Source organism: Phytophthora ramorum (assembly GCF_020800215.1).
Source record: "Phytophthora ramorum isolate Pr-102 chromosome Unknown Phyram_PR-102_s0007, whole genome shotgun sequence".
Lineage (NCBI taxonomy): Eukaryota > Oomycota > Peronosporomycetes > Peronosporales > Peronosporaceae > Phytophthora > Phytophthora ramorum.
Genome location: NW_027150653.1, coordinates 2327193 through 2354657, shown reverse-complemented (window position 1 = coordinate 2354657; position 27465 = coordinate 2327193). Strand labels below are relative to the sequence as shown.

At 51.8% G+C, this 27465-nt stretch overlaps 2 protein-coding genes across 2 annotated transcripts; both read left to right on the top strand.

Moving 5' to 3' along the window:
* Window positions 1-1607: 1607 nt before the first annotated feature.
* On the top strand, window positions 1608-3195 carry KRP23_8763 (SET domain-containing protein 4; the record flags this gene model as incomplete). Its single annotated transcript, XM_067894243.1, has 5 exons — window positions 1608-2029; window positions 2112-2255; window positions 2323-2440; window positions 2511-2582; window positions 2665-3195. 5 exons carry the CDS (start codon window positions 1608-1610, stop codon window positions 3193-3195), a joined length of 1287 nt encoding a protein of 428 aa, XP_067743695.1.
* A 19858-nt stretch (window positions 3196-23053) lies between these two features.
* On the top strand, window positions 23054-27076 carry KRP23_8762 (Unconventional myosin-VI; the record flags this gene model as incomplete). The annotated part of the gene is made up of 2 exons (XM_067894242.1): window positions 23054-23367; window positions 23449-27076. The coding sequence occupies 2 exons, from the start codon at window positions 23054-23056 to the stop codon at window positions 27074-27076; spliced, it is 3942 nt and encodes a 1313-aa protein (XP_067743694.1).
* Window positions 27077-27465: the final 389 nt, after the last annotated feature.

The window sequence follows — 27465 nt, the reverse complement described above, 5'->3', positions numbered from 1 at the left end:
ACCATGGGTACGGCTTGGTACGGCAACACTATCCGCAACTGGGTGGGCCCTACCATTGGAAATTCCAAGGATACGGCGTGCTATCGGAAAACGGTGGCTTTCGACAGCAAGAACATGTGCCCGTTGGGTTACGGCAAAGACGACGACGACTGCATCACACAGTGTCCGATGGCGTACCCAGTTGAGTGCAGCTTGGAGTGTATCCCACAAAACGATGACTGTGCGCTGAACATCGCTCAGAAAGTGGTGTCCGTTGTCGCCGTAGCGTTTAACGCGGCGACAGCGGGATTGTTCGGCCAACTCAAAGCTGCATACAACACCTTCAGTACGATGAAGAAGATGTATCTCTGCGCTTCGGCCGTTGTCTCGATCATCAGGTCGCTCATCTTCTACCTACGCTTCACACAGACGACAGCACCTCAAGGCGACGTCGAGAAACTGCTGGCGGTGGCTTACCAGACTGATGTTATCGCTGTGGACTTGCCCGTTGCGGTGTACTCTTGTCTTGGGATGAAGGTTCCACCGAAGTTGCAATGGACAGGTATTGTGATGGTGATCGTGGAAAACATCGTCAAACAAGCTATTATCAACGGCGAAGAGATCATCTCGTCCGCAGACAATGTCATTAAAATGCTGACCAACACCAGCGCGATCAAATCTCCCGACACAAGTCCAACTGAACTGGAGGACTTCATCAAGGCCAACACATCTTGCGGCTTCGAGCTCAAACAGCTCACTGACCGCGTCATTTTTGCGGTCAGCGATGTTCGGAACAAAACCCCGAATGCCGCCGTCGATGACATTCGAGTGACGATAAGCAAGTCGCCACTTGTGCTGCATGATATTCCCACGGTCACCAACAACTGTATGAAGGAAATGTTGGTGAACAAGACGGAAGACGCTGCGTTTGAGACGCGCGACTTGCTGCGGAAGACGGTGGAAGTGATTATCCAACAATTGGTAGACACGGCAACGACGGACATGGGAGAATCCGTGAAGGAAGACGAATACATGTTGGAGGTGACGAACTTGGGGTTGACAGTAATCGGTGGTTTGGACCCGACCGGCATCGTGTGGATGGCGTCTCAGTTCGTGCAGCCGATTTGCGGACCAACTTCGTTCATCGGTGAGGTCGACGATGGCACGCTGTACGACGCTCTGGGGCTTTCGACGGTAGACCAAGCTTTTGCAGGCAGCTACGGGTGGTGGACGAAGAAGGGTGACGGCGTCGTGCGTCTTATCTTCGAAAGCACGGACAAGGAGGACGTGACGGTAGTAGTACACTCTGGTGGTGACGACTACGCGGAGGTAGATGTTGGTGCCGGCGAAACAGTGACCTGGGAGTCTACCGTTTCCGAGTTGCAAGACAAGACAATGTATCTGGACCGATGGCGTCCTGGGCTAATGGGTCTTCCAGGTTCAGGTGGTGGTTCTCTTCTCCTGTGGGTTCCACGATCATCGGAAGGTGGTCATCTGAAGATGCATGTGAGGATCAATGTTAGCTAGATTGTAATAGTGGAGTAAATGTGGTTAAAATGTGATGCTGAGCCAGGAAAATCAACAATCCCCTGATTATCTACCAGTTAGAAACGCTCTACGAGCCAACCATGACGGCCACCAAGTCTCCGCTATTGGAGTGGGTCGCCGCGCACGAGTCTAGTGTGGCGGTGACCAATGACCTCATCGATCCGGCGGCTTCTGTGTCTGCGTATGGCGACGACGATCGCTCCATCGTGGCGCAAAACGCTTTTCCTTCGGGGTCTCATTTGGTGACGCTCAGCAGCGGCGCGTTTCTAAATGGTACTTGGTGGCTCGAACATTACTCGGGAAACGACAAACCCAAGCTGAAGCAGCAGATCGACACTCTGCAATTGAGTGGCACCGTGCAAACCACGCTGGCTTTGCTGGCGGAGCTCGCGCGAGGTGAAAAAAGTGACTTTCATGGTTACATCCAGCAACTCCCGACAGCTATTTCGCTGCCGTTCACGTGGGACAAAACACTTCGAGAAATGCTCCGACACACCACAGCGTACGCTAGACGCAAGACCTATTGAAAGGCTGAAATGAAGTGGTGATGGTCGTTGCTGACTTGATGGGGTGTTTGCGTGTAGGTTCCCAATTCTGGATGACAAATTGGTGCTGAGCATGTATACGAGCTATGCGGCGCCGCTGATGAAGGAGTTCCCAGCTATTTGGCCGAGTGAGGTGTCAGCGCTGGAGAAGTTTCAGTGGGCGTACTCGATCGTGTCGTCACGGTACGAAGCTGACGAGGAGTGGTGTGGTTTTGGTAGTAGAGAGGCTGAACGCCCGTCAATTTTGCAGTGCCTTCACGGTTGCGGATGTGCAGGAGCCAACGCTACTTCCGGTCATTGATATGGCCAACCACACAGCTGAGGACCCAGTCGCACATATTGTGAAGACCGAGGCGGGTAGCTTCCAGGTGCGTGGTGCATGGGGGACAATATATTTTATCGTAACGTTGCTCACTTTGTTATGCTTGCTCCGAACAGCTGACTGCTTTGCGCAAGGCGGAGAAGGGCGAGCCTGTTACGATATCGTATGGAAATCTATCCAACGCGCAGGTAATACGATGCGCCACCGCCTCTTTGATTAATTTGCTGTTTATTCGGTCTATTAACCTTAGTCATGTTCCAAATGCTTTAGCTTTTGTGCCGCTACGGTTTTGTTTTGCCTACACTTGCGCCGTCGGATTCGATTCACATCACGAGCTCTGAGCTCACCAACGCCTTCAAAGCTTGCTCGGTGAATAGTGAAGATGAAGAAGTCGACGACGATCAAGATGAGGAAGATGATGCCCCGCAAGTAGGAAAGGGCAAAAGCAAGGCTACAGCAAACCCAGCGAAGCGCCGCAAATTGGCTCATCCAGAGAACGACAATTCTCTCTTCTTCCTACTGCACGGAGACGCCGAGCGCGAGTTCGGACTGGGAGACGCACTGCTGAGTTTTGTTATGGCTTCCCAGCTCCCCATGGAGCAGCTTTACGACGTATTGGCGGTGCTGCTACAAGAGAAGGATAAGCGCTACAGCGATGCGCTGTCGGATTCGGAGAAAACTACTTCTGAAGTGAAAGCCATCCAGCAACTTTGCCAGCACGAGCGACAAGTGTGCCGCCGCATTTTGCTGGGGCTGATGTCACTGGAGGAGGGCTCGGATTCAAGCGACAACGAGGAGTAAGATTCTGTTGTAGCGAGTTGGCGCTGTTAGAACTTGGCTTTGGCTGCTAGTTTAGGTATCCAGAGGTAAAACTTGAGCAATTGCGTTACATTAGCCATTGTTGTACTTCAGTTTATAGTTAACTCACATTCATCCGAACATGCATCGTTAGGTGGCCACCCTTGGATGCTCTCGGAATCCACAACACTAGCGAGCCACCTGCTGACGTGGGTATGCCTACCACGCTCGCACGCCACCGATCCAGATACATTGCTTTGTCTTGCAGATCCGAGATCTTCACTGTCCATTTCACTTTCGCTCTTGCAGGCACCTCTACCTTCTCGTAAATCTCACCACCCGAGTGAATGACAACCGTCACGTCCTTCATGTCGGTGCTTTCGAAAGTGATGTCCATCATGCCGTCACCCTTCTTCGTCCAGGTGCCGTAGCTTCCTTTGAACGCCTCGTCCACAGTTTTTAGTCCTAATGCATCGTACAGCGTACCATCATCGATCTCGCCGATGAAAGCAGTTGGTCCACATGTCGGCTGAACAAATTGCGATACCATCCAGGCAATACCCGTTGGATCCATGCCACCAAGCACGACAAGCGCCAGGTTCGCCGCCTCCAGCGTGTAATCATTTTCAGCAACGGATTCGCCCATGTTCGTTTTGTTTGTTTCCACGAGCTGTTCGATAATGACCCCGAGCGTCTTCCGTATCAAGTCGCGGGTCTCAAATGCCACCTCCGTGGTTTTGTTGTGCAACAGTTCGCGCATGCAGTTGTTCGTGGCCGTGGGGATATCCTTCAGTACAAGAGACGACTGGCTGATGTTTACTCGGACGTCATTCACCGTGGCGCTCGGTGTCGCGTTGCGAATTTCGCGAACCGAGGCAATTACATGATCCGTGAGACTTTTTAGTTGGTATCCGCAAGTCGAATTGGAATCCAAGAGGCTCTGGAGCTCTTCCACTGTCGATTCGTCCGTAGCTTCAATTGTGCTGGTGTTCGAAAGAAGCGCCAGTACGTTGTTGGCAGACGAAAGAATTTGGTCGCCGTTGATGACGACTTGCTTCACGATGTTTTCCACAACAACGTAGACGATGTCTGCAAACTTGATTTTGCCAGAAACTTCGATTCCCAGACAATTGGCAACTGCGATAGGTAGATCGAAGATCACAACGTTGGACTGGTAGGCAACGGCAAGCATTTCTTCAACTGACCCTTGTGGCGCCGTCGTTCGCTGGAACCGGAGGTAGTAGATGAGCGACTTGATCACGCCGATGATGTTCGCAGCGCAGAGAAAACTCTTCTTTGCGTTCTTGTACGAGGAAAACACAGCCCCGAATATTCCCGCTGTCACCGTATTGAACGCTGCAGCCACGACGGATGCAGCTTTGCTGAGAACCTCTCCAGAGCAGTCGTCGTTTTGCGGAATACACTCCGAATAACAATCGACGGGGTAGGAGAGTGGACACTGGGCGATGCAGTTTATGCCATAATCGCTGTAGCCAAGGGGGCAGGTCTTGTTGCTGCCAAATGACTCGGTCTTCCTGTAGCACGCCGAGTCAGTTGCGTCGCCCACCGTAGGACCCACCCAGTTCCGGATTCGATCGCCGTACCATGCCGAGCCCATTGTGTCTCGGAGAGCCTTCGTTTTCGCATTGATTCGCGTCCAGATAGCGCCCAACTGATCGACTTCGCCTTCTGAGCGACCGAAGAAGCCGCTGAGCTGAAATCCTTTCGGGGCAGTGACCGTGGCACCGTCATCTGTCGGGGTTCCTGCCGAGACGGAATTGTTCTTGTTGGTGGTAAACCTGAGGTAGAAGACCCGTGTTGTGAGGCCCTTCCTGCCCCAATGGACCTCCATTGTCTTGACGTACTCATCGTTCCCAAGAGTGAGTGTGTGGTCTGTGCCACTGGACCCGCCGTGGGTGAGCGTTAGTTCAGCCGGAGACGTGACTCGTAAGACCACCGCCGTGATCCGCTTCTCGGCATTGATCGTGATGGAGCAGGCAGTCTGCCCGAACTCGACCACCTCAATATCTGAGAACGAGACGCCGCCGAAGCCACCGAACGCCTCACTCAGCTGAATATCCTCGTCCGAAGAGGATCCGTGAACTGCGACAACAAACAGGAGCAACAACGCCTGCAGCACGGATAAAGGCTGCATGGTGTGAGCTTCACGACAATGAACACGAAGTGATCGGTGCCCTCGGACTTGAAATAAACATCCAGCTCGCTCGCCATCACGACAGTCGGAGCAGGTAATGGGGGGCACTTGGAAGCTGTAAGATAGGAATCAGGATTGGCACTTTTTAGTGCTTTGGAGGTCTTCGAAATTGTACTGCAGCACCAGTTCTGTTCCAGCATCAGTGCACATCGTGTACCGTCAAGATGAAGAAGAGCTTCTTTATACGAAAAGAGCAGGCGCCGAACGCGCAGAATTTGTGCTGCGTCGATTTGACTTGTCTCGAAACGTTGTTTACCTCGGACGGAAGCTGCGACCGCAGTTTAATGATCACCAAGACAGCGTTGAAATCCAACAGGCATTCAACTTGAATGTATGTTCAATCCATCTGCCCAGGTCTTCAAGAACACCGTTCGACAGACCAATGCAGATCAATGCGGTGATTCCGGTGCACAGGAGTCCTTTGGTTACCGTCGGCGAGCTGCACCATGATGTCCCGCCATCACCGTTGGCCCAATAGTGCCACCGGCACGTATCGCAGACCTGCAGGCTGCACCTGCAGTGAACCACCACGTGCTATCCTCGACGCCACCTGGAGGTTCATTTATCCCTGGCCAAGCATCCCATGACGCCGACGTCTTTACCCGGGCACCACAAGGCTTCCTGAGCTGATCGGAATCTTGCTGCGCACGCTATAGTAAAATTCGGCAGCACAGCAAACATCGAGATAAGGAATCACCAACTGCATGATGTGTATTACAATGCATTATGCAAGCTTGCGCTGACCTACTCGTATAAACAGGTGAATGGAGCGCAAGATTTGCTGGTTCCTATGGCCTTTCCAAGAGGGTCCCTCGTCTGGTCTTGGACTCGGACAGATACACCCCCCCCTGTACATGTACAACATGCTCGCCCACTTGTCGCCCGACCGTAGACATCCTGATGCAGTCCCTAACTATCGTGGCGTGGGCCCGCGTTGTAGACCTCGATAGCGCTGTCTCCCTCGCTCCACAATTCAAGTGAAGTAGTGCTCATGTCACCCACGAAGCTGCTACAGGTGTTGACGCTACTTGTTCTCTTCGTCATCCGTGGGGCTGCCTTTTCGGACCAAGACGTTCAGCTCAGCGAGACTTTCGGCGAAGGTATCAATGGTATCGCGTTCTCGGACATCACAGGAGTGAAACTAGGGCAGAGGCTCAGTTCCGTCACATTGCGAGGTGATGAACGCGTTGACCAAGTTACGTTGGGAGTGGCGACACCCGCAGAGGTGACTTGGATTCATGGAGGCTCGGGTGGAACCGACAAAATTCTCATTCTCGGCGCGGACGAGTACATCACGTCAATGGAAGTTCACGTGGCTAAGAAAGGTCGATGGCCACGAGTGTTTTACCTCAAAGTTACCACTAACGCGGGGAATTCAGTTGCCACGGGGTCCAAGACAGACGAAAGCACGATTGTCACCGCCCCTGAGGGCTTCCAGCTCAGCGGATTCTTCGGTCGAGCAGGTTCTGAAGTCTACGAACTGGGCGCGATATGGACGCGGATGAGTGCTACCCATTTGGCTCTCACAGACAACATGGGCGCTGAATGGTATGGCAACAAGATTCGTAACTGGGTAGGACCAACTATCGGCGATGCAAAGGACTCGGCATGCTACAGGAAGACGGAGGCCATTAGTAGCAATGGCGTGTGCCCGCTCGGTTACAACAAGACTGACACCAACTGCATCGCACAGTGTCCGTTATCATACCCAGTTAAATGTTTTTTGGAGTGCATCCCGCAAAACGATGACTGTGCATTGGAGATTCTTCAAAAGACGGCGTCGGTGGTGGCTGTCATGGTCAATACAGCAACTGCTGGTCTATTTGGTGAAGTCAGTGCCGCGTACAAACTTACACAAAAGACATACATGTGTGCTGCTAGCATCATCGGAGTGCTCAAATCCCTCATCTACTACCTTCGATTCCAGCAAACTACGGCTCCTCAAGGTTCTGTCGAAGAATTACTTGCGATAGCGTACCAGGCTGATGTTGTCCTCGTGGACTTGCCTGTCGCGGTCTGCACCTGTCTCGGGTATCCTGTTTCGTTCGCAACAAGAGTAGCTGGTGTTGTGGTCACGGTTGTGGAGAATATTGTGAAGCAGGCTATCATCAACGGCGATCAGATTTTATCGTCCGCGACCGATGTGATGACTTTTCTTACCAATGTGAGCGCGCTCAACTCGGAGGATGATTCGACGTTGGTCAAACTACAGGACTTTTTGGACTCCAACACGACCTGCGGATACCAGCTTAAAAGTCTCACAGATCGCGTCAGTAATGCAGTCAACAGCATTCGCAACGCAACGCCCAGCGCCACTACAGATGATATTCGAGTGACAATTAGCAGGTCGTCACTGGTGCTATGCGACGCCCCAGTCGTCACAAACAACTGCATGGGCGAGATTCTGGGCAACAAGACCACTGAAGCTGCCTTCCAGACCCGTGACTTGCTTCGCAAGACGATGGGTGTTATCATTGACCAGCTGATCTTATCTAACGATACAGATATGGGAGCCTCGGTTGCAAAGGATGACTCCACGCTCGAAGCATCGAACCTGGGACTCGTTGTACTAGCTGGTCTCGATCCGATGGGAATTATTTGGATGATGTCGCAGTTTGTTCAGCCAACCTGCGGACCAACGTCCTTTATCGGAGAAATTGACGACGGTACGCTCTTCGACGCTCTAGGACTTACAACTGTGGACGAGGCGTTTGAAGGCAGCTATGGGTCTTGGACGAGGGAAGGCGACGGTATGGTGAACATCATCTTCAAGAGCACAGACACTAAAGACGTGACAGTCGTCATTCATTCGGGTGGCAGCAACTATGCGGAAGTCAAAGTCAACTCATGCAAGACCACGACCTGGAATGCCACACTTGCTGAGCTCCAAGACAAGACGATGTATTTGGATCGATGGCGCCCAAATATTATTGGCATTCCAGGATCCGGCGGAGGATCATTAGTACTCTGGGTGCCGCGATCGTTAAAGGGTGGACATTTAACCTTGCACGTCCGAATCAATGCGAGCTAATCGCATTATGTAGATAGACCCCCACTATTATACGCTACCAGCGTCTGAAGTATAGACTTAAACACGGGTGGGTACCTTACGAATATATTTCGTACAGCAGTGACTTGCAAGGAAGTACTCAAGTTGTAGTGTTTTTCCCACTGAAAATGTTTGGGCTGTCGATAAAAAAAATAGCAAAAATACGTATCGAGTGTGTAGGGGCACATTTGGCGAAGTAGTAGCGCACTCTGCCATCTCAACGTATGACCAATCAGGCATTGTATGACCGCGCATCAAGCGATAAGCCTCGAGCTTTTTCGGAGTGCTTGCATACTACGGGCCGTTCTGAAACACGCTACGTGTACTTCACTATGTATTCTTGAAAAACGGAGCTTCTGGAACTTTTGCACTTGCAGGGACTGACACTGTCAGTTCCAGGATCTGTCAGTCTGATAAAAACCTTTCAAATCCGTTTCTTAGGTTCATTGCTCTTGAGAGACTCACTATTTAATAGTTATGTACTACAGTAGTAGTTGAAAGCTTTTTTGTTCCCACTTTTGAAGGAGACTCTGTTCGCAGGTCGAGCTTGGAGGCAAAGCACTACCTTATCAAAATCGGCTACCAAAGCGGGTATTCCTCTTTTATCCCTTGAAGAGAGACCTCCCTCTACAAGATCTCCCTCAACAAGACCATCTTGAGGCAACCTGTAGGCCAGCACTTGCAGCGCTACAACCCGCGGGCGAGCAATGTGAGCAACTCTTGGCCAACAACAGCAATCATCGTGTGTTGCACGTGGTGACTGACATTGCATTTAAGAATTTACACTGCAACCTTTAGTATAACAGATTGCAAGTGTTGCGGGGGCAGCTTTAGCGCTTGAAGGACAGAACTTGTACGGAGAATGGTAAAAGAAATAGTGAGCATTAATGAGCAGTTAGAAGAACAACGAAGCTAGAAAACTCTATACTGCTGCCAAAAACATAGTACAGGTTGGCCATTGCCAACCGTTTCAAAAAGAGTGGAAGTTGCCTTTCAGATAGCCACTCCGGTAATGCATAATATATGTCTTATTTGAGTCACGAGGTGGCCGAGCCTAACCTCAACAGCTAGCAACGCCACCAGGGCTGGTAAAACCTGTAGTTTTTTTTTCAAAAGCAATCAGGTTTATGAATTTAAACTACTATATCCTAGTTGATATGCACTTTTGTCGATGTTGTTCTCCCGCTCGTGGTTGTAGATGTACAGCAGCGTTTTTGACTTTTGGTGCGCACTGCATCAAGCCCGCTCAGGATCTAGTGTTTCTTGTATTCTTAGCTCTACAAGGACACCTACGAAGAATCCAAAGTGGACACTGGTCGTGACTTGGCCACTGTTCACACCTGGGAAGAATGATATAGGGAAACGAACTGCCCTGACGAAGGAGACATTGTTAAATTCAAGCACTTCGCCAGCTTTCAGCTATATCAAGGGACAAGCGTCCAGTTCTCCACTTGGAGTTCTAAGGAACCACGGTGCTTTATTAAACTGCTTAGTGCATCCTACTTTGTTAACTTTTACTTCCAGTGCCTATAAACCATATACAACTCTAGACTTACTCTTTCTTTGTTATCGACCTGCGTAGTCTCTCAGAGTGGCGGGTTGCCTATTTGCACGGTACTGTAGCCCATTTTATTTTCAAAGTGGTGTTATCCTGAATATCTGTATTTTGGTAGTACAAGCGAGCCTCCCAGACTCCGGGTAATGAAGCAGCAGCACTATCCAGCAGCCGCTCTACTACTATCAGAGGTCGTTGAATGGAAGGAGTGAAGTGAGGGAGCTTGGGGAAGACCAGGTAAATTGAGTTGTGATTGAGATATTAAAGTGTCGGGATGCAGTGGAGTCTGGCCTCCATTCAAAGCACTGATTGGATACATTACGTAGAGAACACACATGTAGAACTAGGTAATATCATCTCAAGTTCTACAAGAGGTTTATGTGAAGTACACGGAATATGGGATAGTACCTCGCATATCCCCAACAGCCTCTCTTGCGAGGGATGGTGCATACACCGTTTTTGTCTTTCCGTTGAGGGGTTACTTATTCCAAAGAGTAGAAGATAGACAATAGTGGTGGCTTAGAGCGGATGACCGCGCCACCGTCTCAACAAGGTGAAACGCTGCCTTTTTCGTTTCTCGAGGGCACATTGACCCTGGACACAGCATTTTTGTATGCAATTTTGATCCTTTAGTGTAACATTCTATTTGGTACATTGTTAACGGTTATTGTAAGAATGTTCCTGCAGTATATTTGCGATTGTGTTGCTCTTTTTAGCTGTTGCTTTCATGGGATATAGCCTCTTATGAGATGAGTCGTCTAGGTCTACTGCAACGCACCACCTTGCTTGCTTCGCATGTAGCTTTTTGCTAAGGGTTCCAGTAGCTCATTCAGCTATTTGTCCTGCCTATCAACAGTGAGTATTTTATTTTTGTTGTTTTTATCGATACATGAAGAGATCGAGACAGCCTCTTGTACCGCATACGTTCACTGAGGTCTCTGTACGGCCCCGTAGCCTAACTAGGATTCAGGCATTCGTGCCTGTTTTCCGAAAAAGCCCTCAGTGTGTGTGGTCAAGTGTGCTGTATTGATTGAATCATTTTGTGATTATTCTGCCATGTAATATGTTACTAACTTATCGATACATGATTTGCAGATGACTCGCGCTCTTCGTACTCCGGTCGTCTGCCAGAACCAGGAGGCCCTGCCCGATCGATCCTCGTTTTGCGGCATGTTCTCGGTGAACAACGCCTTGCAGAAGCGAGACTTCTTGACCAGGATTGCGATGAAGCGAATTCTCAAGCAGCTCAAGGCCGAGCGACCCAAGGAGGACCATGGTAGCGAGCGGGACGGCGCTTACACCACCCATGCTATGCACCAAGCTTTGCAGAAGCATGGAAAACAGCTGGTGTTCATGAACAAGAGATTCAAGTGCAAGAGCGACAAGCTTATCAAGAAGGTCATCAGGTGCAAGAAGCCTGCACTCCTCATTATTGGGCGGCGCCCTGGTCAGCAGCAGGGTTCTTGGCATTGTATTGCCAGAGCCACTGTAGGTAAGAAAAACCTCTTTATTGAGTCTGACAGCTACATGTATTTTCCTAATACTGTAGAGAAGCTTAGTTCATACTTTGAGTACGTTGATGGCGTGTACGCTATAGAGAATATTGAGCAGTAGGGAGTACCCAGTAACTGGTACAATATATTGTCTTTCACTTGATTTGTTCGTTTAATCATTATCAATTATTGCAATCATTGTTGTGTGTTTACCATGAAAGGATGAGTGGTTGCACATAGTTATTGCACCAATTATTGTGGTAGGATTAATTCCTTTTTACAAAGGTCATTACGCAAGCGTAGAAAAGTCGGCTTTGCGAGTGACTTGGTGAATATATCTGCCACCATTTCCTTTGTGTTACAGTATTTTATCTCGAATTCTTTTCGCTCTACCTTTTCTTGTACGAAGCAGTAGCGAATATGTATATGTTTGCTTCTACCATGAAGTTCTGGGTTATATGAGAGTTTAATACAGCTCTGGTTGTCCTCGTAGAGAGTGATGGCATGTGGGCTGCTGTGGTTTAGCTCTATCAGTAGGAGTTTTAAGAAGATGACTTCCTGCATGCAGTGGCATAGTGCAATGTATTCTGCTTCTGTTGTGGATAGCACGACTGTGTGGTGTTTTCTAGACTGCCATGAGATTGGACTGCCACACATGTAGGTAATATATCCTCCTACAGATCGACGTGTGTCGGCGCAGTTAGCATAGTCTGCATCTGCAAAGGCTGCGAGGTAGTGCTTTGTGTTATATTGCTGTAGGTTTTCTTTTCCTCCAAGGGTAATGCCGAGGTTACGTGTACCATTTAGGTATCTAAGGCCTCTCTTAACCGCATTCCAGTGTTGTTTCCCTGGATTAGCCAGAAATTGACTGACCTCTCGTAGAAAGTAGGCTAGGTCTGGTCTCGTTCCCATCATCAGGTACATGAAGCTACCGACTGTCTCTCTGTACGGGATCGCCTTCATCTCATCGTGTTCCAAAGGAGTTTGTGGGCACATATCTAGAGAGAGTTTGATACTCAGATCAGTGGGTGTTTCCACTGGATATGAGTTTAGATGGGAGAAGCGGTCCAGGACTTTGGTAGCGTATTTTTCTTGGTGTATGAAGATGGAGCGATTTTTTCGATCGCGTACAATGGACCACCCTAAGAGGTATTGGGCTTCGCCCAGATCGGACATTTTGAAGCGCTGTTTCAGTGCGTCCTTGATATATGTGACAATGTCGACTGTAGGTGCAATGATGAGAAGGTCATCGACGTAGACAAGAATGTAACATGTTTTTCCGTCAATTTCACCGACAAAGACGCATTGGTCTTTTGTAAGTTTGCGAAACTTCATCGTAGCTAAGTAGTCACACAGTGTCAAGTACCAGACTCGAGGGGCTTGTTTGAGTCCATATAGACTCTTCATCAGTTTGCAGACGAGGTGTTCTTTACCTCGGCAAAAGAATCCTTCAGGTTGTTCCATGTATATTTCCTCATCTAGATGCCCATTTAAGAATGCGGTTTTGACGTCCATCTGATGGATTTCCATATTCAATAAAGCAGCGATGGTAAGTATCAGTCGTAGGACTTCCATGCGGATGACAGGGGAGAAAATCTCATCATAGTCAATTCCATATCTTTGGAGGAAACCCTTAATAACTAGGCGAGCTTTGTAGCGATCTATTGTGCCGTCGCCTTTGTATTTGACGACAAATACCCACCTGCATTGCAATGCACGCCTGCCATTGGGCAACTTGGTCAGTATCCACGTTTTATTGTCCATGAGAGACTTGTACTCAGATCGTGCGGCTATTTTCCAGTGAGGAGCTTCTGGCAGCTGCATGGCTGCCTTGTAGGTCTTTGGCTCCAATATATGCCTGATAGCAAGTAGTGTGTGGAGGGCGTTGCGACTTGTTTCGCGTTCCTCTAGATCGAGGGTACCATTGAGCAAGGTTGTTACTGGATCAGTACATCTGCATTCTAAGAGAGATTTTGCTTTCTTAGGTGCTGGTTCTGTATCTTCAGCAGCAAGTGCATTAGCATTGCGTTTTCGCATTGCTGACAGTGAGGGCAATTGAATGGGTGCTGGTACTGTAGTGCCTGTTTTAGGGCTAAGTATGTCTGTTGATTTCTGTAGATCGAGAAAATCCAGCGTGGGGAATTCATGTTCGCGGAAGGTAACATCACGACTGTAAATGATGCGATTCTCTGTCGTATCTAAGAGCCTGTAGCCCTTCTTGTTGGATGGAATTCCGAGATACATGCATTTTCTAGCCCGTTTTTCGAGTTTGTTGCGGTATAGTTCCGGGACGTGAGCGTATGCCGTGCAGCCAAAAACCTTAATGTAGTGTGCTGATGGTTTCTTTTTGAACCATTTTTCATGGGGAGTAACGTTGTTTGTGACCGAGCTCGGGGTCATGTTGAGGAGATCAGCGACGTGGGTGATGCATTCGCCCCAAAGGAGTTGATCAAGATCTCCGTCAATTAGAAAAGCTCGTGTTCTTTCAAGGAGTGTGCGCATACGCCTCTCTGCCACGCCATTCTGTTGTGGTGTGTACGCATTAGTGAACTGTGCGTGGGTGTTATATTTTTCGAAGATAATTCTGCCGAGTTTTTCATATTCACGAGCGTTGTCACTTTGGAGGTTCCGGATTTCTTCATCGTGCATATTAGCATCGTATGCTAAGTGACCCACATCAGCGCGAAACATGTTCTGTGCTTTCTTTCTGAAGTCCTCGTAGCAGCCATAAAGGTCTGACTTGCGCCTGATAACGTAGATAAACATATAGCGCGAGTAGTCATCAATAAAGGTCAAGAAATATTGACATCCTGATAGTGTTGGCACAGGAAGGGGTTCAGCCATATCTGTGTGAACCTTTTCAAGAGGGAATTTTGCCCTTTCAACAGTACGTTTATTGAATGGGTTACGATGTGCTTTAGCGTATGTGCATGAGGAGCAAAAGTAGTCTTTGCTTGAGTCGAATTTCGACATCCCCATGTCTGTGACAACGTCTGCTTTAGCCAGATCCTGCATAATGCGAAAGTTAGGATGGCCCATTCGTTTGTGCCAGAGTAAAATATTATCGGACGTACCAGATTTGGCCACATGGGCTACGTGGTCGGTGTTCACCGGGCGAGCTTCGAATTGGTAGAGGCGAGTGCCATTGCCAGTCTTGGCTTCGAACTTGGTTCCACGGTCGTAGAACAGGACGCATTTCTTGGCGTTCGGGAAATTGATCTTGTAGTCCGTTTCGACAGCTTGACGAACTGAGAGCAAGTTAAACTTGAGGTCAGGTGCGTACAGCACGTTGATCAGGGTAATGACTCTGTCTCTTCCCTTCGTATCTTTGATGGATAGCTTCACGTCACCTGTTCCTGCAATGGGAATCTGGTGATTGCCCCCCACCGTGATGGACTTACCCGCGGTCGGTTTTAGGGTCACAAACCATTCTCTGTTGGACGTGACGTGGCGAGTGCAGCCGGAATCGATCGTCCATGATGGATCATGGTGTCCGACATGAGCAGTGAGACTCACTTCCACAGTTTTGGGGGAACAATCGAGCGTTGTAATAGCAATTATGCCATACTCGTTGTTGTCCGATCCATGGGCGTCTTGGTTGCGTCGGCCGTGAAATTCGTTTTGCTTGCCTTGGTTGTTGCGGCTGTGATTTCCACGGCGATCTTGGCGTTTTCCATTAGGAGCGCGATTGTTGTTTCCACGACCATGATAGTTTGTCCACGAGTTGTTGCCACGGTTTCCCTTGTAGTTGCCCTTGTAAGGATGATGGCTTTGCGTGCCTTGTGGTGCCTTGAGCTTAAAGTTGGCAGGCAGAACCGTACCAGCCTTGATTTGGCCATCACGTAGGTGGCGCTGCAGGATGTAGCAGTCGACCGTGTCGTGGTTGTCACGCTGGCAGTACGTGCACTTCAATGAAGCCACGAGAGCTGTCTCCATCTTGGCGGGGATTTGGAGATCCGCTGGCATCGGAATTGGTGCCGTGGCTCGAAGAGCTCTCTCAGCTCGTGTTTCCTTAGACTCTGGGGTTCCTTGTCTGAGGACGTAGCGATTGCGCGCTAGCTCATTCTGGACCTTGGTCTCGATGTGCCGTTTCAGGTCTTCGTACGGAATGAATTTCCGACTGCCTTTCCAGACTGCTAGTTCAGGCTTCCACTCCGTTGGGAGAGAGTGATACAGATAGAGCGATTTTTTGCTCGTCGCTCAGCACACTGTTCGTGGCTTCCGCGGCTGCCTTCATGGATTCTTCCAAGTCGATGATGAAAGCCATGAGGTCGGATCCCTCCTCGTATTTGAGGGCCATCAGGTACGACTGGATGTAGTACGGGTCACCGTGGATGGCAGCACCTTCGTACTTGCTACAGAGCGTTTGAAAGATTTCGTACGCCGTAGTCTTGTCCTTCACCATGAGAACGTGTTGATCATCGATGGTTTTGATGAGGAAGGCTTTAGCCTTTGCTTCATCGAGCCGTAGTTTCCTCGAGCTCAGCTTCAGGCTCTTGGCCTTTAGCTTCTCAGCTCGCTTCAGATCATCACGCTTTTTAGCGGTGAATGACTGGATCAAGGGTGGTTGTACCTGCCCCCATTTCCACGTCGCCGTCGTCTCCAGCGGTGGCAGCCTCCGAACTTGAGTCGGAAGAGGACTCACTCGATGAGGAGTCCTCCATGTCGGTGGCTTTGGGCGCCCCAACGGCATCTAGTGCGGCCTCAATGTCCCCCATGTCGGCCAGTGCCGGGTTGAGGTCTTCATCGGAGGAGAAGTCGTAGTCCTCGTCGCCCGCGTAGTCGGCTTCGGTGACGAAGCCGATCAGATTCTTGCCTTCAAGGGCGGCGGTCACTCGAGTCTTCCAGATGACGAAATTCCGCCCATTAAGGCGCGGGAAATCGCGGTCGTCTGCGCTTGAGTCAGTCGTTGGGCTCATAACCTATCAGAGGTCGTTGAATGGAAGGAGTGAAGTGAGGGAGCTTGGGGAAGACCAGGTAAATTGAGTTGTGATTGAGATATTAAAGTGTCGGGATGCAGTGGAGTCTGGCCTCCATTCAAAGCACTGATTGGATACATTACGTAGAGAACACACATGTAGAACTAGGTAATATCATCTCAAGTTCTACAAGAGGTTTATGTGAAGTACACGGAATATGGGATAGTACCTCGCATATCCCCAACAACTACTACGAAGACATACACTCGGATACCTTCCAGGACTTCATATGGTGCTGTCAGTGTCAAACTCTTCTCGAATCTCGAATACAGTATACATGTATTTTCTCGGTTTGTGTCCTCGCCCAAGATACATAATCAATTCGCGTTTCTACGGATGCGCCCGAATAAAAGAGCCCCCTCCGAATAAAGCCTCTTCACAGGATACCGATATTTACCGGTATTACAATACAAATTCCTATATTAATGTTTGTGATCTAAGTCAAAAACTGATAATTTGACGTTTTTGACAGGACACTGTCCGTTATTTGCATTTGGAAGGTGCCGTCCTGATAACGCATGGGCGGTCTTCAAGATTTGGTGCGTAAAAAAAATAGCTAGTCTTACAAAATGTTTCTGAGAGCCACCTAATATATCGGGTCTTGCGTTCTCGTAGGTCAGGTCTGCATAGGTTGCCTCTATTTTCTAATATCTTATAAATATTGGATATGACAGGTGATTAGTTTTATAAGGTGCACCGGCAAGGACTTCCTGGACAATGTGCCTATCCCACCTCCTATCCTGCCGGCAGGCATGCCTACAAATCCCTCGACAACATGCGAATCACTCAACACGACTTCGAGCCTCGAGGCACGCGTTGTGCCGACGACGCGTGCGGGAGTCCCGAGCTGGGACGAGACGGGACGGGACTCCCGACCAGCTCGCCCATTTTGTGTTTTACAGGCTGTCGCTCCAATCGGCACTGTACATCTAGGAGCGAGCATGCCGGTGCTGGAGGTGCTACTGGTGCTGCTTCTCGCCGCTTGGAGTGCTGCTGGGGCGTCGACTACACAGGCAGATGCCTCAACAGCGGACGAAGACATTTTGCTCAGCGAGGTATACGGTGGACCCCATGGTGACGCGTTCTCGGACATGTCGTCCATTTCGCTTGGACAGACTCTCAGCTCCATTACAGTCCGCGGTGATGAGCGAGTCGACGCAATCTCGGTGAATATCAAAACTCCAGCAGAGGCGACTTGGGACCACGGGGGCTCAGGCGGAGAGGAAAACGTGCTCACACTTGGTACGGAGGAATACATCGATTCAATGGAGATTCACTGGGGTAAGAAGGGCGGCCACACACGCGTTTTCTATCTCAAGGTTGAAACGAGTGAAGGCAACTCCGTCTCTGCAGGAGAGAAGACGGACGACAACGCCCGAGTGACTGCCCCCGAAGGTTTTCAGCTCAGTGGGTTCTATGGGCGTGCAGCATCCGAAGTGGACCAACTTGGTGCAATTTGGACGAGGAGATCGGCAAAAGCAGCAAAACTGAAAGACCGGATGGGGACTGCATGGTACGGCAAAAAGATCCGCAATTGGGTAGGCCCCTCTGTCGGGGTTGCCAAAGACTCAGCGTGCTACCGGCAGATGCAGTTTTTCAACAGCAGCAAAGTGTGTCCATCAGGCTACACCTTGGACGATGACTACTGCATCGCTCAGTGTCCGCTAGCGTACCCCGTGAAGTGTTTTTTGGAGTGCATTCCTCAAAATGACAACTGTGCGCTGGAGATCCTGCAAAAAACAGTGGCTGTGGTGGCAGCAGTGGTTAATGTGGCGACGGCAGGCGTCTTAGGTGCCATTTTTTCAGGTTACAAGAAAGTAAGCCAGACTTTCTTCTGCGCTGCAAACGTGGTTGGCGTGCTCAGGTCTCTCATTTACTACATCAGATTCCAGAAAACGACGGCACCCCAAGGAGCTGTTGAAGAGCTATTAGCCGTGGCCTACCAGTCTGATGTCGTTCTCGTGGACTTGCCAGTTGCAGTGTGTCATTGTATTGGCGTACCAGTGCCGGCGAATTTGCAGTTTACCGGCATTGTCATGATGATCGTGGAAGCCATCGTGAAGCAAGCTATCATCAACGGCGACGAAATCCTCTCGTCCGCCAAGAATGTCATGAACCTTCTCACCAACGCCACTGCAGTTGATCTAACAGATGCTACCGGTAGCGTGGAGGAGCTCCAGGACTTTTTAGATTCAAACTCAACGTGTGGATATCAGCTCAAACGCCTCTCGGATCACGTTATGACTTCGGTTATCAATGTTCGCAATAATACTCCCGGAGCTACGATTAACGATGTCCGAGTGAAAATCAGCAGGTCCTCGCTCGTGCTGAGGGACATCCCCACAGCTACCAACAACTGCATGAACGAGTTGCTGTCCTATAAAACGGAGGAGGCCGCGTTCGATACTCGCGACCTGCTACGGAAAACCTTCGGAGTGATCATCGAGCAGCTCGTGGCGACGGGGGTGACCAACGGGGGGTCATTTGTAGCCGAGTCTCAGTACATACTCGAAGTCACGAACTATGGGCTCGTCATGCTGTCTGGTCTCGATCCAACTAGACTTGTGTGGTTAGCATCCCAATTCGTGCAACCGACTTGCGGACCCACCTCATTTATTGGCGATATCGACGATGGTTCGCTATATGACGCGCTGGGTTTAACGACAGTGGATGAAGCGTTCGTAGGCAGCTACGGCCTGTGGAAGAAAAAAGGGGACGGCGTCGTGAAACTCATTTTCAAGAGCATCGACTCGAAAGATGTGACAGTTACCATTCACTCGGGCGGTGAAAGCATCGCGGAGGTAGACGTCAATGCGCACGGGTCGGCAACCTGGAACTCCACCGTCTCGAAATTGCAGGACAAAGTACTGTACCTGGATCGTTGGAGACCGAATGTGCTTGGCATTCCTGGCTCGGGTGGTGGTTCCTTAAAGTTATGGGTTCCAAGGGCCTCGAAGGGTGGCCACCTGACTTTGCATGTCATGATAAACGTTAGCTAGATAGATTAGACAAATTATTTGTTCGATGTTGAGTTGAGTCCGTGATAATAGAAGTTACTCAAATATTTTAATTTTGCTACTACCGAGATTGCTCCTGGATGGCACGTTCGCAAACGATTTTCGTGCTTGACTTGATCACTGCGCCGCGGTGGTACCGAAAGACCCGGATCAACTGCAACAGCAATGGTGTGCGATGTCACGACCGCTGATGGATAATAGCCGGAGCAACCACGTAGACGATCACGAATCTGTTTGCAGATCTTGAGGCCTATCCTGCGTATTTTTCTGGTCGACCCCCCCCCCCCCCCCCCCCCCCCCGAAAAATAGGTGACAACTTGCACTGGCAGGCCGGCGAAGGCGAGATGGACAACGGGTGATGTCCGTCACACCGCTTCTTGCACTGATCGTCTCTGTCTCACGAACTTCGAGAGTAACATGCAGTTCGTGGCAGCGTTCCAGGCGCTGCTATGCTTGTTTGTTACCGCAGTTCACGCGGTATCTGATAAATACATCCAACTGGGCTCAGCTTTTGGAGGGTTCCATGGTATCGCGTTCTCGGATATCAACTCAGCCCAGTTTGGTCAAGTGGCGAGCTCCATCACTATCCGTTCTGGCGACCGAGTTGACGCAGTGACGTTGCGGATTGCAGAGTTGACGCTGTCCCATGGTGGATCTGGCGGAGAGGACAACACGCTCACCCTGACCAATGACGAGTACATCACGTCGATGGAGATCCACTGGGGTAAGAAGGGTACGAGCACGCTGGTTTTCTATCTCAGCTTCGGCACCAACGCTGGTAACTTTGTCTCGGGAGGAACTGCGACTGAAGACAACGCCACAGTGACCGCTCCCGAGGGTTTCCAGCTGAGCGGGTTCTTCGGTCGCGCTGAAGGTGCAATTGACCAGCTGGGCGCTATCTGGACTAGGACAAACGCGACGTCAGCGGCACTCATGGATAACATGGGCTCCGACTGGTATGGTGACAGGATCCGGAACTGGTTGGGTCCCATGATTGGAGATGCCAGCGACTCAGCTTGCTACAGGAAGACGGAGCCCTTCGACAGCAAAGATGTTTGTCCGCTGGGCTACGCCAAAGACTCTGACAACTGCATAACGCAGTGCCCGATGTCATATCCCGTCTTTTGCTATTTCGAATGCATTCCTCAAAACGATGACTGCTCGCTGGAGATTTTCACCAAGGCCGCTTCAGTTGCAGCAGCGGCGTTTAACTCTGCGACAGCCGGTGTGTTCAACGCGTTATTTTCCCAGTACAAGAGCGCGAAGCAGAGCTTCCTCTGCGCATCGAACATGATTGGCGTGATGAAGTCGCTCGTTTATTACCTGCGCTTTACACAGACGACGGCACCCGCGGGCGACGTCGAAGAAATACTGGCTGTCGCCTACCAGTCCAACGTGGTGCTTTTCGACCTCCCCATTGCTGTGTGCAACTGCCTTGGCATCCCAGTCCCCGCAAGTGCAAAGTTTTCGAACACCGTGCTGGGAATTGTCCAGACTATCATAAAGCAGGCGGTCACGAACGGCGACCAGATCCTTTCGTCTGCAGTCAACGTCTTGGCCCTCCTCACAAACTCAAGTGCCACCAACTCCACGGCTGGCACGAGCGTGGACACGCTCCAGGACCTCATCGATTCCAACTCGACATGCGGGTATCAACTCAAGAACCTCACCGACCACGTTATAGCCAAGGTCAACGAGCTCCGCAACGCAACGCGCGTCGATGACATCCGCGTGAGTATAAGCAACTCATCGATTGTGCTGTACGACATCCCCACGGCCACCAACAACTGCATGCGCGAATTGCTGGCGAACAAAACGTCGGACGCTGCATTTGAGACTCGCGACTTGCTCCGGAAAACCTTCGGAGTGATCATCGACGAGCTCATAGATGATGGCACCTCGGACCTCGGGGCGTCCGTGAACGAAGATGACTACATGCTCGAGGTGGCGAACATGGGGCTCACTGTGCTGGGCGGCCTCGAACCGACAGGCATCGCGTACATGGCGTCCCAGTTTGTGCAGCCGACGTGCGGCCCCACCTCGTTCATCGGCGAGATCGACGACGGCACGCTGTACGACGCGCTGGGGCTTTCGACCGTGGACGAGGCGTTCGAAGGCAGCTACGGGACGTGGAGCAAGGAAGGCGACGGCATCATGAACCTCGTGTTCGAGAGCACCGACACCAAGGACGTGACGGTGGTGATCCACTCAGGAGGGGACAGCATTGCCGACGTGGATGTGAACGCGGGCGAGACGGCGACGTGGAATTCCAGCATCTCAGCTCTGCAAGGCACAGTCATGTACCTGGATCGCTGGCGCTCGGATGCGGTCGGCATTCCTGGGTCAGGCGGCGGCTCGCTCGTGCTCTGGATTCCTCGAGCGGATCAAGGCGGCCATCTGACCATGCACGTCCGCATCAACGCTAGCTAGCTTCACCTAATAGTATCCAATGTTACCCACGCAAGATATCCATGCATCGCTCAACCTGACTCGCACCTGTCTCCAAAGGTCTGGATAGCGCTCAGCACAAGCCACCGACACGGAAGTCGACGAAGCAGCGCTGGATTCCCGCTTGGTGAACAGCTCTGTCGGATCAGGACGTTAAGTCTCACTTGGCGCTTGCAATCGAACGTTCAGTGCCACGCCGACCTCCCGGCTGCTACAGACGAAAAGGCTGCTAAGCAAGCGAGTGGACCAGCGTGTGGCACTCGGCTTGAACGTCGGTCTTACAGGCCAGCAACGGGTTCAACGCCAAGCTGGCCACCGCAAAAGAGGAGACGCATTAGACGCCGCACTGTGCTCTACCGAGTCTCTCGACGAAACTGCCCCCGACACGTCGCCGCACGACAGCGTAGCACCTCGTGGCTGGCGATGGATCTGTAAATAGGCCGAGCGCGCGTCACCGACAACAATGGGCTTTTGCACTGCACCGCAATGGACAGCAAAGGACTTTGGGCACTGCAAGGAGTCAGCACTTCAACTTGGTTCGCGAAAGGATCCGGAGAGGAGTCAGTGCGAGATTCAATTCAATTCCGGCACGCGCTGCGCGATTTGTCTTTGAAGATGAAGGCGATGCCGTAAGTAACAGCAATGTATGTGGAGCTTGTGGTGCCTGGCATCGTTTGGCCAAGCCAGCGGCATGCACAGCACGTGAGCGCCGCCATGGCGCGCTGCTCTGCCGCGGCTGTGCTCTCGCAAGCATATCTTCACCGAAAGCGGTGAAGATGCATGCATGTGGTGGCAATGCCCACGCAAAACGCCCCAGACGATCGAGTTGTTGTGGTCCCCCCTTGTGCCAACCAGGCTTCGGTGGACGTTTCTTTGAGGTCAAGTTCCATGTTCTGATGGTTCTAAAAAGCACGTGTTCTCTCCATTTCAACCAATCGCAGGCCCGGCCCATACTCAGATCAAGTCACGCTCTCGGTGACGAGCTGCAGGCGCTCACAACGCGACACTCGCTAAACAAGGCGGCCCCAATCACTTTGCGAAGTGCTGCGCAAGAGGCAGCAAACCGAGCTACGTTTTTGTTTGTGGCACTTGCCGCAGCCAAGCCATGACCTACTCCGGCGTGTCGGGCGCGCGGCAGCCCAAGGCACTGGGCAGGAGCTCCGAGATCAAGGCCGAGGCCGTCACAGCCGTGCAGCTGCGCGTGGGCGACCTCTACTGGAAGCAGGATGGGCCCTTGGGCTGGACGCTGGGCCAAGTGTCCGCCTTCGACCACAAGCAGCAGAGCGCCACGTTCTGCCTCATCGACGAAGCCACAGGCGAACCACTGACCCCCAATGAGGAGCTGCCGACCGAGCTGCCGCTGCAGCAGCAAGTGGACTTGCAGCAGACGCCGCTGTTCGCGGCCAACCCGCTCTTCAGGTACATTTCCCACATTTCATAGCCTTAAAAAGGGCACAGGTCTGACCCTTAAATGTGGCACATTATCCTTCAATATGGCAGCACCGCGGCGGACATGACGTCGCTAAGACACTTGCATGAAGCTGCTCTGGCCAAGAACTTGGAAGACCGCGCGGGTCTACAGAACCAGAGACCGTACACGTTCATGGCCAACGTACTCATCGCCGTGAACCCGTTGCGGCAAGTGCCTGACCCGGACAAGATGCTCTTCGTAGGGCAGCCGCTGGACCGGTGTCCTCCCCACCCGTACAACGTTGCGGAAAGCGCCTACCGCCAGCTCTGCGCGGTGCGTGCGGTGATGCAGAACCAGAGCATCATCATCAGCGGAGAGAGCGGCTCCGGCAAGACGGAGACGTCCAAAATCATCCTCGACTTCTTAACCATGCGCGCCGTGCACAACCCGGCGCTGTCTTCTGCGTCCTGCACGTCGGACGACGAGATGGAGCCGGAGATCACGGCTCACAGCCGACCGGTGCTGGGCTGCAGGGGTCCGCCTGGGTCTTCTACGCTGGCCATGTCGTACCCGCAGTCGAGCGGCAAGAGGAAGTTGTCGCCTGTGGCGGTGGGTGAAAGACTCATGGAGACAATCCCCATCTTGGAGTCGTTCGGCAATGCCAAGACCCACCGCAACCACAACTCGAGTCGATTCGGCAAGTACATGAGACTGCAGTTCGCTAATGAAACCCATGAGCTATCGGGTGCCAGTATTGACACGTACTTGCTGGAGAAGAGTCGGCTGGTGTTCCAGCCACAGGGTGAACGCAACTTTCACGTGTTTTACGAATTGCTGCACTCGGACGACGCCGAGTATCTGGAAAAGAGCCTCCATTTGAAACCCAAGATGCCTGAGGCCTACTCGTACCTGAACCAGTCGGGCTGCATGCGCTCCGACCTCATCGACGATGCCGAGAACTTCGGTAACTTGAAGAGCGCGCTGAAGTTTATCGGCATCCGAGACAGTGCGCAGCACGAAATTTTCCGCCTCGTTGCTGGCCTGCTCCACATGGGCAACATTCACATCAGCCAGGAGGACACAGAAGAAGGCGAGACTGCGTGCATTCGCGAAGACGACGTCGAGTCACAGGAGGCAGTACGCCACGCCTCGGAGCTTCTCGGCGTATCGGCCGAGCAGCTCACGGAGTGCATCCTGCTCAAGCGCATCATGACGCGTGGATCTCGACGCAACTCGATCTACTTCATCAAGCGCGATGTGCGTAACGCGGTATACTCGCGTGACACCATTGCCAAAACTATCTACGAGAACACGTTCACGTGGCTTATGTGGGAGTGTGCTGCAGCCCTGGACTACGACTCGTTCCGCAGTGATGTGGTGCCGTACATTGGTGTGCTTGATATCTTTGGTTTCGAGGACTTCGAGCCCAAGAACCGCAACTCATTCGAGCAGCTGCTTATCAACTATGCCAACGAGACGCTGCAGAGTCTCTTCAACGCCTGCATTTTCGAGGCTGAGCAGGAATTGTACAAGAGCGAACATATCTACCACCCGACAAACCACTCGCTGTCGTTTCCGTTCCCTCTTGCTGGCCAGCCCGTGAAGGTCAAGGACCCGGACAATGAGATTGACTTTTTGGCGGAGCAGGTTGCACCCAGCGGTGACCTTGTGGCCTACTCGGATAACCGTGAATGCTTGAACCTGATCGCCAGTCGCCATGGAGGCCTCTTTGCGACCATCGACAACGTGTCGCGTCTTCCTATGCCGTCGGACCGAAAACTTAACGAGCGCCTGCACACGTTGTTCAAGCGCCACCCGTGTTTCCCTACTCCCCACCCGAAGGATATCCGTGACACATTCCTCATCCGCCACTATGCTGGCACGGTGTCGTACACAATTGACTCGTTCGTGGACAAGAACAACAACATCATATCGGACCAGTTCGAGGAGTTGCTGAAGAACTCGTCATCACGTGTGCTGCAGGACTTGACTGGCAACAGCCGCAATGGCAACCGTGCACGTTCAGCGTCCAACGTGTCGACCAAATCGGCCGGGCTATCGCCACTTGGTGGCGGATCTGCTTCCTCAAAGCGCCTCAAGGGAGGAAGCACGTCCAACCTCTTTTCCACGCAGATGAAGGGACTTACCACTGAGCTCGAAGGAACGAGCTGCAACTTCGTGCGTTGCATCAAGCCGAACACACAAATGAAGGTTGGCGTGTTCGACCGGCCGTTCGTCGTCGAGCAGCTGCGATGCTCAGGCACTGTGCAGGCTTGCGAGGTTCTACGCGTCGGTTTGCCCACTCGTATCCTATACGCTGAAGTTGTCGATGTGTACCGGAACCTGTTGCCGTACGAAGTCTTCCGTCGTTTCGACTACAACGACAAGCTCTTCACGCAAGCTATTCTGTGGGCGTACGACTTCCCAACGGGGGCTTACCGCCTGGGCGACACTCGTCTCTTTTTCCGTACGGGTAAGATTGATTTGTTGGACAAGCTGCTTACCCCAGCTCCGGCGTCGACTGAAAACCTGGGCAAGCAGCTACTTCTGTACCTGCGCAAGAAGCACTGGATCAGTGTGACCACTGCTGTGATCACGTTTAACGCATTTAAGCGCATCTTTCAGGATGTCCGGTACCGGCAACGTGCCACAATGATTCAGTGCATGGTGCGTCAGCACCTTGCGAGGAAGCGTGTGCGGAAGATTCGCGTGCAGCTACGCATGCACAAGCTTTGGACACGGATGTCCCACCAGGCGCAGACCATGCATGCGTACCAGGACCGACCCGAAGACAAGATGGTGTTGCTCGACAAGTTGCTTGCCAAAAACTTCTTACCTGTGCAGCAGCGATGGCTACTGAAGTGGCTCGGCCCCCTGCAACGCGTTATTTACCTGCAGAAGCGCTGGAAGAAGATTACTGCGCAGTACATGGCCAAGCGTGGGTTCTTGTGGCTATATGAGACCGTGAGACGCAAGCGCAGTGCGCTTCGAGTGCAGTCGCACGTTCGTGCGATGATCGCGAGAACTCGATTCTTGGAGCTCAAAAAGAAAGCTCTCGCTCGCCGACGCTGGCACGCTGCCTACCTGAAGGTGAAGGTCTTTAGCCTCTTCAACCGGCAGCTGCGTTTGATCCACGTAGGCCGCCTCGAGAAGGACAATGTGACACTGATGAACAGTATGGCGGCTGTGACGGACAAGCTGAGCGAGGCTCAGGAGGAGGCCATTACCGCGAAGCTGCAGCTCAAACAGCTGCAGGTATCGTTCGACGAAGTGAAGATTGAGGCCAAGCAGCAGCAACAACGTGTGCAGGAGCTGGAGTTGGCTCTCCAGGCCCGACGATTCGAGGTCGCAGAGCTTCGGAGACAGACTTCTGGAGGAGGTACCCTCGTGGAGCGCATCATTCGCTTCTTCACGTGCAGTGCTGCCATCTCTCCGCCGTCCTCTCCTCGTGGCATGGTGACGCCATCTCGTTTGCCTACGTTGAGAAGGCAAACGCAGTCGGCATCGGAGGAAACCTCCGACAAGGGTGAGCGGATTGTGTGGGCTACGCCGTTGAGCGAAGCGATCATGATTCCTACGGACGAAGACACGGGCGCCGCTAAGCGGCGCATCAGCGTCACAGCAGTGAGTGAGGAGCTTGCCTTCGACTCGGAGGAGGAGGAGTTCCGCTCCAAGGACGCCGACATGTTGTGGTCTGTGTCCAGGTACATGTTCTAAGGGTGAAGTGTTCATCGACTTTTCGGGAGAGTTGCTCGCGGCGAGAAGCATGCGCCTCCTATCGACGCTCCGCGGCTGTCGCCTTATATTATTCGCGTAGCGCACGCGCAGGACGCTGTATGAGCAGCTTTATATTGTAAACTAAGGTTTGTGAGTTTGCCAGGTGTATCGAGATAGAGTCTTGGTAGTCCAGCGTAGGGGCCATCGGAAGCTCCGTACGTGGCAAGTAATAACCTTAATTGATGCACATGTGTCATTCCACTTCACCGCGGGCTTATCCTTGTCTTTGGCGGCAAAACCGTCTTGCTTGAGCAAGCTCGCGTCATGCTCGACGTTAGCAAACGTTCGCGATCTTTGAAGCAAGCGATCCTTGAAGTGGTCGTGTCTTT